Source organism: Pseudoliparis swirei, chromosome 5 (assembly GCF_029220125.1).
Source record: "Pseudoliparis swirei isolate HS2019 ecotype Mariana Trench chromosome 5, NWPU_hadal_v1, whole genome shotgun sequence".
Classification (NCBI taxonomy): Eukaryota; Metazoa; Chordata; class Actinopteri; order Perciformes; family Liparidae; genus Pseudoliparis; species Pseudoliparis swirei.
The window spans coordinates 9507332-9519962 of NC_079392.1; the positions used below are offsets into that span (position 1 = coordinate 9507332).

General features: G+C 41.6%; 1 protein-coding gene across 1 annotated transcript; it reads left to right on the forward strand.

Annotated features, from left to right (window-relative positions):
* Positions 1 to 6821: 6821 nt before the first annotated feature.
* On the forward strand, positions 6822 to 12359 carry atpaf1 (ATP synthase mitochondrial F1 complex assembly factor 1). Its single transcript, XM_056415355.1, has 9 exons — positions 6822 to 7036; positions 8610 to 8718; positions 8952 to 9014; positions 9576 to 9638; positions 9747 to 9797; positions 10292 to 10339; positions 10426 to 10521; positions 11212 to 11319; positions 11824 to 12359. The coding sequence occupies exons 1-9, from the start codon at positions 6822 to 6824 to the stop codon at positions 12052 to 12054; spliced, it is 984 nt and encodes a 327-aa protein (XP_056271330.1). The 3' UTR covers positions 12055 to 12359.
* Positions 12360 to 12631: the final 272 nt, after the last annotated feature.

Below are 12631 nucleotides of genomic sequence, written 5' to 3' on the forward strand. Positions count from 1 at the left end.
TCTCCCCGTGGAGGAAGAGGAGGAGGAGGAGGCGGCGGTTAGTGACGCGCTGAGCTTCAGGCCTGTCCCTGCTCATTTCAGGTTAGCCCGTCTGCATTAGCACCAGCCAAAGTGACAGCTGTCAGCGGCACTGAGCGCGCTCCAGATGCTCCCCCTCCATCCGTCCTTGGAGCGTGGCCAGAGGAGAGGTAAGAAGAGGAGACGAGAGGGGAGGAAAAAACAAAGAGATGTTAGGAAACCAGATTGAGAAGACAAGAAGAACGATGAGTAGAAGTAAGCTAAAAAATATTGATTTGGAATGTAAGTGGAGAAGGGGAAACAAAAGAGGAGAAAAAAGAAGAGAAAACTTATTCTAAGGAAAGGAAACAGGAGAAAAGAGGAAGAAGGAGGAACGAACTAGAGGAAAGGAGGGAAGAAAGAAAGGGAAATTAAATTTAAGCGAGCGGAAAGTAAAGGAAGAAGAAGAGAAAAGAAAGAATGGTGTGAGGAAAGGGGACAGACAAGGAGAAGTGAGGAAAGGAAACAGGAAAGAAAAATAAGAGGGAGATGAAGAGGGTGAGGAGATAAAAGTCAGATGCGAGCGAAGAGGAGGAAGCAGGAAAGGACAGACACTAATACATAAAAAATACTACGAATAATAAATAAATTAAAACAATTGTGGAGGACGCAAGGAGATAAAAGAGTAGAAAATAAGGCAAAGAATAAGAGGAAAGAAAGGAGGGGAAGACGCAGAATCGAGAATGGAGGCCACGGAGCATTGAAAAGAAAATAAGAGACAAAAGGGGAATAAGAAGTGATTGTGAGCCTCTTTTTTATCCACGTGTTGTGTAACGAATGAGCAGCCACGTAAAAGCAAGTCCCCACGCAGCAATACTTACCCTTCAGTAACCGGAAGAGGTGTTTGTTGTGTCCTCCAGGCCCGTCGTGACCTCTCTGTGGCGTCAGGCTGTTGTTGTGTGGCCCTGCTGCTCTGCTTTGGCCCCTGTGAGGCCTCAGAGCGCCGCTCGGGGGTTTGTATGCGAGCAGCGCCGCCTGCTGGCCGGAGGAAGAGCTGCAGGCCGGCGGCCGCATCAGCAGTCTGCCGCAGTGCTCTCGCGCTGTGCTCGGTGAACGACACACCGCTCCGGTTCCACCGAGCGCGGAGGAGCGAGGAGAAAACAGACGGCGACGGTGAGATGAACCAACTGCTGCGAGAGCGCGAGCCTCTATCTTTTTAATATTATTTGTTTATTTGTTTATGTCCCATGTCTTTGTGAATTTGAAAAATGAATCCAAGAGAACAGGAAACTTGTTTGCGTTCCGCGGCGTCCATTCAGCTGGTGGGACATTAAGTTATCTACAATGTATAATGTGCATTTAAAATACTAAAATATTCTGTGTATGATGTCGACTTCACTTTAGGTTCACGTGTGTGAAATCAGTAAATCCTAAAAACTACCTTTTGTATTTAGTGATAGATTAATATTATCAACTCTAGTAATTAATTCTGGTTTAACTTGACCTGTTTCTGACAATTTAGAAATATATATAATATATATTAGTATGCTATTACTGTGTTTAGGTAATTCAATAATAATAGTTCTAAAGATATTATTTAAATTGAATTTTGAAAACTTTAAATCTGACAGATGATTTTTTTTTATCCAACTCTGTAGGCAGGTTAATTGTAATTTCGTATTTAAGTGGGCTACGATTAGAATTCATGTTTAATCTCACTTTTAAAGCAATTAGGTGGATGCTGCCCACATCCAATATTTTTCTTGTCCAGGTGCAGGACCAAACAGCACACAGAAAAGCATGTGTTGACCTGACAAAGACCTTCATGCTGTAAAGGTTGTCACATAAAAAAAATATATATATAATAATTTGAGTGTGCAGCTGGCTACTTCTCTTTTTCCATAATCCTGCATCCTGCTGCATCTTTACGCTTCTGGTTCTTTGTATGCTGCTGGTTCAGTGTTTAAATCTTCTTCTTTTTTTTTCTTCGTAAACGCAAAGTGATGAATTTGCTTTGAGCCAGAAACAAAAGCTCCTGTTCTCCGACAATACAGAGAACACCAATAAATAGCATCAAAATCAAGTTTTGAAGTTGCAAAAAGATTATGTGTTTGCGGGATGGTCCCTGTGTAATACAGGGTCAGAGGTTGAGTTAATTATGAAGACCTGAAACCTAGAGATGGAGCTGAAAAACAACAGATTTCATTCAACCTTCTACAGCTCGCATTCAGCATGAAGTGAGCGATGCCCGTCACAGGATGCCTTAATAACTATGTGCATTAATAAATAGCACACACACATAGACACACAGACACACACAGATACGCACAGAGCTATCGGCTGAGCAGCAGAGTGGGTGTCTTGATTCCTAGACAGACACACTCATGCACTTTTAATGGGATCCCGCTCTAAAACGATGGGATTCCTCTGCCGAGCTCGACCCTTCTTCACAGAGTGTGTATGTGAGTGAGTGCTTAACCGTGTGAGTGTATGTGTGTGTGTGTGTGTGTGTGCAGGAGGTGTGGAAAAGGGTCATCCACTGGCCCAGGGGTGCGATTTCAGCTTGCCGGAGGGAGGGTAAGTGAGTGGTCCCAAGACCCTGAAAGACCCCAAGGCTTGAAATCAAACCTCAAACACACGTTTCACACTCAGACCGACGCCAACATGGCAGACAGAGACTGCACATAAAGATATCACTGAGCTGCGACTACAAAGCAGAATAGTGGATTTATCATTTTGAGCCTCCGCGGCTCCTCTTTCCCCCTCAAAAGTCCCCTCATGGTTCCTTACGTGAAGAGACATCCTTGGTTTTCCACACTTAACATCACTTATTCAGTGTACTGTGCTTGAGCTTGATCCAACACTTCACCGTGATTACACCACCATGTTTTCATGCCGTCAAACAGACAACAATTTATACTAATTGCCCCTAAAGAAGAGGTTACACCGCACTAATCAGCTGCAGGTTTAGTGTTGGAAAAGGCCTTTGCAGCTATAAACAGTCTAAACTCACATACATTTATTTTAAATCCAAGTAAAAATCACAAAGTGTACCAAAAGATGGTCAGCCTGACACATTGTAGCACTTCCTATCATAGGAGCTTCATCAGCAGATGGAGAAGCTGTTATGTTGATGTCGATGTGATGTCAATTTGAATTTTTTCTTAGTTTATACAGGATATCAAGTTACAGCAAGCTTTTTAAGTTTATAAATATTGGATCTGTAGACCGCTAACAGATTCTAAGGTGAATATGAAGATTTGAGGAGAATATGTCAGAAGACATCTGGATATTAATATCTAATTCCTAAAATGCAGAACACCGTATCCGTCCTTTTATCTCCGAAGAATTTCCTTGTTTCCACACAGGCAACAACACACATACATATCCTGTATCTGCTCGAGTCCTTTTACACACATTTTACTCAAATTGAGCTTGACATATTTGGTGTTTTTGTGGAATCTGAAGTAGAACTTAAAATCTCATTGTGGATTTGAACAAAGCTAATTTGTAATGGTTGGATTTTTATCCCCTGGATCTAAAAGAACAATAGCTGTAAGGGCATGTTCTTTATCAAGTAATTTATGATTTACATTTTTTCAGAATAATCCGTCAATCCTTTCATATAAATAAAATGGTAAAACACTTTACAACTCAACCAATGAATCAATCAAGTATATACCAATCAATTTGTGTTAATCAATTTTCAATCATTTCAGCTAAGTTCTGATTTTAAAATGTTCAATGTGTTAATTTGTGCTCTGTTAACATCCTTTTATTATTATCCAGATTTGCATCACATATTTTAGCTTTGAAAATACGATTTTTCATATCTATTGTTCTGAAGCATAACAGTTGCATTGTGTGTGTGTGTGTGTGTGTGTGTGTGTGTGTGTGTGTGTGTGTGTGTGTGTGTGTGTGTGTTTGTGTGTGTAGCACCTATGTGTGTATATTTGAGATGTTGTGAAATACTTTGGGGAAAGCAGATTAAATAAAAAATGAAATGATAAAGCAGCTGTTCCATATTTATTACATGGAAGGCACTTAAAGGCTGAACACAGAACAATCTGTGTATGTGTGTGTGTGTGTGTGTGTGTGTGTGTGTGTGTGTCAGCTGTTGCGTTACATGTCTGAGCACGCAGGGGCACCAAATGTTTGTGGTTTTTGTTTTTGCTTTATTTATTTATTCATTTATTTATTTGTTCTCTGGTGAGCGGGATTACCTCTGAATTATGGAACAGTCCCCTTTCTCTCCTTAAATAAAAAATAACATCTGTCCGGCAAATGGAGAGCTTAGTGTTTTTCTATAATTAATGGTAAAAGCCTCCAGAGCCGCACATAAAATATACATCCTCCATGCAGGACCCCCATGACAAAGAGAGCGAGAGAATGCAGAGAGAGAGAGAGAGAGAGAGAGAGAGAAAGATAGAGTGTTGAGGAGGAGGAGGAGGGCAGCTGGTCAGTGAAAGGAAAGGAAGACAGAACGGAAGCAGAGAGTAGATTAAATAAAGCTGTCAATGCCTGGAGATGTGTTCATGGTCACGAGCAAATCTGCGTAATACGCAACACGCAAAGTAATAACGTTAAAGTTGTTTGTTTTGGTAGGAATGTACTGTATCTTGATTTGATTTGTTATTGCAGGTATTATTTATGAGTATAAATATGTAGATTCTCCTTAGTTGTATTATCGATTTTAAAGTCAAATTATTACGCAACAATTATTTTGGCATGCTAAGTTTACCAAAAATAATAATACCAAATATACACAATTGTTCTGTAGACCAGATAGACAGAAGAGTAAATGTATCAATAACATTCGCGAAAGTCGTGTCTTACCAATATAAAAGTCCATTTAAACTGATGATCACAGTCGTCCTGAAGACAGCCTCTCATTCACACAAGACTTCACTCAAGATTTGTTTAAATACTCGGTTCATGACACCAGAAAATGGCTTTTAAGGATACAATAGTAAAGTCACCACATATTGTTTAACAGTATTACTATGCAAGTGTTTACAGAAACAAACAGGAACGAGTGCAGATCTCCGGGTCAGTCTGGAGACACGTGGGCGGGAACAGCGTGTATGCATGGCAGTGGTGGAATAAAAGAGAGACAATGCACGGGTTACATTACCGCAGCTTAGCAACTCTCTTTACAGTGATAATGGTCACAGCACTCAGTTCAACTTGTCCCCGCTGCAGCGATAGTTATACATTTGTGTTGATCACTTACCAGCTTGGTTAACAGAAGTAAGAAGTCTGCAGTTCATGAGGGTATTACACAGTCAATACAATGGTGACCAAAACCACGAGAGGGCCTTGATCACACAGCCATATTCGGGCATAAAAAAAGAAGACACACTATTACAGTAGTGTGCAGAAATGAACTGCGGACAAACACATATACACACTTGTAAACAACCAAATGCATAATCCCTGACAGAGATGATAGAAATTGGTGGATGGAAACAAAAAAACAATACAATTAAAAACACTTGGTAGTTAAAGTTGGTTGATCATTAAACTAGTACACCCACTTAAATGTGGTAACACTGTGCTAGAAAACCCCTTCCGCTTGCAAAACATTCACACTGTTAGTTCGTATTTACCAGCTGGTCAATATGTATTAAGAACAGAAACACACCCGATACATCATGTGATGGTGAGTGAAAAGGAAACCGTCTCCTGTCATCATGTGAACATGGCTGATCAACATGACTGTGATGTGCTTGTCATGTCATCTTTGTCATGCGTTCCTATTACAATCTAGGCCTACATTTAGATATGCTTTGTCCTGATCCACACATTTTTGAATTACATTTTTTTTAAATAATTTTTTTCTAATGATCATTGATGATTCTGCAGTTTTATAATCACAAAATAACTAACATGCCGCTACATCATTGGAATTAGAAACTCACACTGAGCCTACGTTGTATGTATCTCTGTGTAACACATTCAATGATAATATCTGTGCTGAGTTGCCATGTATGCAAACATTAAAACACACACACACACACACATCAGCTACCTATCATCAACTGCTATGACCCAGATGTATAGGGAACAGCGCCCAGCTGCTTCGTTTATTGATGAGTGATTGAAAATGATTGGTTGTTGAAAGTAAACACAGAAGCACTCAGACAGCCATCAGGGAAACACACACGTCATGAAACTTAAAGGCAGCATGGTGTCTGTGAGTGTGCGCGCACACACACACACACACAGAGGAAAAGATGAGTGCATCAGTGAGTGACTCTGGAGAGTTGGAGCAGATTGTTTACTGCAGCCTACTTATCTGCTCATTTATTTATTTGTCAATCCGAACAGTGTTTGTGGAGGTAGATTACTGCAGTGATTCACAGCGTTCAGATATCAGCGAGGAGCAGCTTTCATGCTGGTGTAAATATTCAGTTCTCAATGAAGAGACATAGTGACCTCCAGTGGTCTCAACATAGCAGGACAACATGCGAAACAGCTGTGGCAGGTCTGAAGTAGCTAATTATTCACTTTTATGTCATGCATAAAGTGAAACATATTCTGAAAATGAGACAAAGTGTGATTACATATGTGAGAGAAAGTATGTGGCCTTGTGTTTTGTATGCTTTTGTTTCTGTTTTTCCTGGTTCCCTCGGGATGAATAAATAAATATTATCTTCGCTCATCAGAACCCTTCAGTTAATTAGAAGCAAACCATTTATTTTTCATGAGGAAAACAAACAAACATTCAAACTGAGGTTACAGTCCTAATTAACGTAATGAAATGATGTGTCGCTTTCGTCGGAACCAATGTTTCGAAGCCGTTTCCCGTCGGAGCGCCACAGATGCTGGACGGAAGCGATGGAAAGATGGCGGCGGCCATTGTACAGATGGCATGTTTGTACCGAGGGATGTTAGCGGTCAGGGCCACCGGTATCACGACGCTGATCCCCGGGATGGTCCCATCGCAGTTCCGCGCCTTCTCGGTGCGGAAGGAGCCGGAACTGGACGACAACCCGTACTTTAGCAAGTACCAGGAGAAAATCCAGAGGCTGCGCAGGTCAGTAGCTAACCGAGTTAGCCATATCCGAATCTTAAGCCAAATCTTATTTTATTTAAAAGCAATTTGTTTATTGACAATTGTAAATACTAGTTGGACTATCAGAAATTATGTAGTCTAAATTCTAATGTAATACTAATATATTCGGTTCACATTTAAACCCTCAAGCAATGTATCTGCTCATGGAATTATAACATTTACATCTGATATTCCCTCATTGCTTCTATTTTAAGGGTTTCACAAAACGTGCACCTTCTGCGGAAGCTTGGGGATGAAGTTGAACGTCAATTGAATCCCGAATTTAACATCAAACCCTTTGATTCGCAGGTGTATGAGAGGATGGAGGATTATGAGCTCGTCCCTTCCCGTTATAAAACAGACATGGATTAGGCTCCTCCCCCTGACATGCCCACCTCATCAGTGAGAACTGAGAAGACTTCTATAAATACTCATTTGGGTTTAAAAATATAACGTGCTGTGCTCCAACAAAATGAGTCCCCCATTCATTGTCACGATAAAGAGGCTTTGAGAGACATTGGCTCAAAAAAAATATATATTGAAATAGTTGAGGTGGTGTTCCTCTTTTAAGATAAACAAGTGATGGGGTTATAATGGCTTTGCAGATGGGGCTTTTTGCTTTCACTAAATATTTGGATTATTCCCTTAATTAATCATTAGTGGCTCTAAATTAACTAGTAAATAGTGCAAAATGTACGTCAAGTTCCTTTTGTCTGACCAAACAAAACCCACATATTTTGAATTCCCAGTGTTTCAAAGCTGAGAGAATCACACAATCTTTTGAGAAGCATTTGATAAACATCTTAAACAATTATATTGTTTAAAATCGTGAACTCTTTAGGAACTCACCTGTGTGTCACTGAGATTTGAGTGTGGCTTCTGAACCGCAACAACACAACTAAGATGATCTCTTTCCTGCTCTCTCGGTAATTGATTACCCCTGTTGGGCTGAATATTTCATCACCATGTTTTTTGAATATAGATATGAATGCTTTTAGGCAGCTGAGAACTGGAATTTTCCAAACTCAGTCTTTCCAACTTTTAATTGGTTCTACCATGGCCCACACTTCACCTTTCAAACTGCTGACAGACGAACAGTCCACACTGAAAACAACAGAGCCTCCTTGGCGGAGGTAATAACGGTTTGGCATTTCTCAATGAAAGCTGAATGTTTCCTTCCTTCACAATGTGGACCGAGTTGTTCCCCCTTTTGCTGTTACACGAAGATCAAACTTCTGCACACAATTAAGGAAAGCAACCCATTTTTATACCATAACCCTTGATGCAAAGATTAATAATGCATTTCATGGTATTATGAAATGTAAACAAGATTATCCATCGATCTAAAACCAGACATTTGTTGTTAGGTGACATGACAAACTAGATGAATGGTGAATCATTTCCAAAGCATTATGAGGAACGTTGGGAGTCACGAACTAAAGTACAAGTACTCAAGGTTACATATTTGCCGCATTTCACCTCCATGGAAATGAAAGCGGATTCATCCTTCTGAAAGTTGCTCTTTCACTGATCTGAGGTCTGACTTTGTTCTCAGCGCCAAACCGCAGGAGTACAAAACCCGAATTGAGAACCGGCACGAGGCCAAGAAGGATGTGCTGGGACACTCGAAGCAGGCGGAGTTCGTCAGGCTCATGGAGCGGGAGGTATGAGCCCGGCTCAATGCAGAGAACACCATCATCTTGATAGATTGTGAGATCACTGAACCAATGAAAGTCTTCCAACCTTTATTCAAAACGTTTCATCTTCAGCGGGTAACCGCGTGCATTGAAATGTCCTCAATAGTTGGAAATGAAAATGTGTCTCTGGATCCATTCCTTCCTCTGCCTTTGCCGGAGTTCTGAACGTGATGTCGCTTCTGTGGTTGGAATCTTTGCAGTTGGAGAACAAGGACAAGGTGGCCGCCAGCGATGGAGCATCAGGAGGTTTCACAAAGAACAAGGTGGGCAGATCCAGCAGCCGTTATCTTGCATCATGTTGCTTTTACTTCACCATTTCTTCAGTGTTTTCGGGCCACATTCAAGATTCGTCCAGATTACTTTTTACTGATTTATATTTTTTATAATAAGGAAAATCCAATAGATCTCAAAGTAATCCCAAAAGCCTCGGCACAACTCAACACATGTAAATCAGAAATGATGTCAATGATGACAACAGTTTCTGACTAATGGTTCAAGTAAAAAATTAACACCACGAATGTGTTTAGACGATGGACCAAACAGTCACATTTTGGGCAGCTGAAACCAGTGAACCTTTGGCTTTTATTTTATTCAATTGAATAATAAGATAACAGAACTGTCACATTCATTTGACCGATCGACTGTTTCGGTCTGATTCCCGTAGCTTTTTGTTTCTCTTTCGTCCCGCTCCAAAAATGTTCCTCGTGCAAAAGTTTAGCTTTCATTCTGCTCAGCGTTGGAACGGTTTCCAAGTGAAATGTTTTCATGATGATGATGATGAATTTGGTTCTGGTGACAGACTTTGTAAATGTGTCGTTCTTCAGACACTCGGCTCCATCCTCAACCTGGAGCAGATCGGGGACAAGACGAGCGAGGAGGTTGCTGAGGTGAGTCTGTGGAGGTCGGACTTGTTTCCTGTGATCGTTGACGCCACGTAAAGCCATTTTTAAACTGCCTTTTTATTTTTTTTACCTTCTTTTGTGTGCTTCTCTCAGCTTTGGATGAAATATTATTCGACCAAAGACACAATCAGCGCCGTCATCCCGGTGAGTGTAACACCGGAGACGGAGTTTCTCGACATTCTTTATTTCCCCGATGCCATGTCCGTCTTCTGATTGGATGACATCTGTCCCATGCTCGGCTTGAATTTTCCAAAATGAGGCTGCTTTTCTTGAACGATAAGTAATCCAATCCCTGTGACTTGTACCTCGTGTTGCAAAAGAGCCGTGATGTGTTGTGCTCCAGTGAGTTTGTTTCTGCCCGTTTGTCCTTTTTTTTGACATATGTTACATCTTCGGTGGACAGTTTCATCGTGAGCTCTGGAACAAGTGATTAATTTCTGTTGCTAAATCAAATCCAATAGCAACCCCCCTACATATAATTGTCTTGAGTTGTATTGTGCAGTTGCACATCAAATTACATAAAATGTAATGGCACTTGTAAATAAATGAAGTATTTTCAATAGCAGTCCTATAGATCCATCCATGCACACACTGATGCTCATCTGGTGATCTAATAACCGCTCTCCTCTGTGTGGCAGACGGCGATGTACGAGCTGATGTTGAGCAGGTCAAAGTCGTGCCAGATGGTGAGATCAGGGTTCGTTTTGTGAGGCGTCGCTTATTCTGCCAAACCAAATAGTTTTTAAACCGGCCTCTCTCTCCTTCTCGTCAGTTCCTCTACGCTTTGCCTCAGAAGGAGGGTTACGAGTTCTTCTTGGGTCAGTGGTCCGGACACGAGCTCCACTTCACCTCCCTCATCAACGTCCAGGTGACCCTCCTCACACGGCACCGTCACATGCTGCCGGGAAAGACGGGCGCTCGGGGGGGGGGGGCTTCTAACGGCACCGCCCTCCATTGAGATCACTTCCTCCCCGTTGAGACGCGTTTCACTGAACACCAGCCGCAACGATGCATGTGCAACAAATTCATTTCAGACTTTAAGCCGTAGTTATTGTCTGTAACTCGACTATCATCTGAGATAAGGAAATCAAATATTTTCAGAAATTCAACGGACTCTTTATTTCATTCTACAAAGGACCTAATAAGATGTAGAAAGTATCAGTCTGACATCTCCAGGTTTCTTTTGTACACACTGCATTTTAGGTTTGGAAGCAGAAGTGTCTGTTTATATATTTTAAAGTCTGGAATACAGTAGTCGAGTTGTAGTAGTTGTAGTGTGTGTGTGTGTGTATTTATATATATATATATATTGGTACGGAAAGTATTCAAAACCTTTACATTTTTCACTCTTTATTTCATTGCAGCCATTTGCTAAAATCCCAAATGTTCATTTTATTTCTCATTAATGACAGAAAAAAACAGAAATGTAGAATTGTTTGCAAATTTATTTAACCACCCTCGTGACGAGGTAAGCAAACAAAAGGAATTTATTTTTCCTTTTCATTGTGACGACTCTGGAGGTGTTAATTACAGTTGTTGTCTCCCTGTTGGTGTCCAGATGCAGGGCGAGAACGCTCCCAGTCAGCTGATCCTCTACCACTACCCAGACCTGAAGGATGAAAAGGGTGTGGTCCTCATGACCGCTGAGCTGGACCCCAAGTTCATAGTGAGTCCTCTACCTGCGTGGAACCACACATGAAGGCCACGCGCTCTTCATGGTGTTGCTTCTGTATTCTGTGGAAACCCTTGAGGGCGGCTACAGGGGAGCAGGTTGATGTTCACGCTTCTGGACTGGCTTGTTTAACGATACAGAAACCGATGTAACGTTGAAGTGTCTACATCAGGGGTGCTCAATACGTCGATCGCGACCTACCAGTCGATCGCGGCGTAGTATTGGTAGATCGCATGACGTTAAAAAAAATTGGCCCGCCCCCCTTCTCTATAGCGCGTCTTTGTTCTTTTATTAAACTAAACAGCCGTCTGTTGTTGATCGTCTCTACACAACAGCATGTCATTTATCTCCCCCCCCCCCCTCCGTAGGTAGATCATGTTGACTTGGTCATTTTATAAGTAGCTCGCGTGCTGAAAATGTGTGAGCACCCCTGGTCTACATACTATAAGATTCACACTTTGCACACACGTTAACCCCGTCTACATCTCTCCTTCCCAGACTGTCCACCAGGCTCAGTGCTTGGCTAATCAGGTGCAGCTGTTCTACGGCATGCAGAGGCAGGAGACATTCCGATTGGTCGAGACGTTTAACCACCACCCTGCAGCCTTCAAACACATGTCGTTGATAGCGGAGCTGGAGCAGAGTGGCTTGGGGTCGACGGCGGCCCCCGGGGGATCGACGAGCTCGCCTGCAGTCGGATTCCCAGGAACCCGTTTGTGTTCGTTTTAAAGTGACAGCGACGTATGCTTCTTCGCTCGGCACTTCCCACGAGGATACACCTGTCCTTCAGACCGGGGAGCAGCGGCTGTGATTTAGGCAAAAATATATATTTAAGAGAGGATCAGTAGCTTCTCATGAACTCTGTCTCGGACGTGATCATCTTGACATCTGCTACACACCCTCACTGTGCATACAAGACAATAATGAGGTATTCATCAGTTATATGATAAATAAATAAATGTTAGACTCTACCAGAAGGACTTTATTTGTGTAGTAGTTATCCTGTACAATTAATAAATTATCTTCCAAATCTTTGTATTTGCAACACTTTTTTTTTCTTCTTCATCTTGAAAACAGCCTATTGTGTGTCTTTTTATACAAAAGTCTCAAGCCAACACAAGATGGTGTCAATTAGCCTCCTAAGGAGGAGGAGGAGAAGGGCTGGGGGTCCTCCTAGCCACTAAATGTGGCTTTAGTGAGGCCGACTGAGCCACCAAAGCGTGATTTACAAAACTGAAAGAAGAATCAGAGTGAATTTGAAGATGCAACACATACAAAATAATTCATTCTAAACTTTTGGGATTTT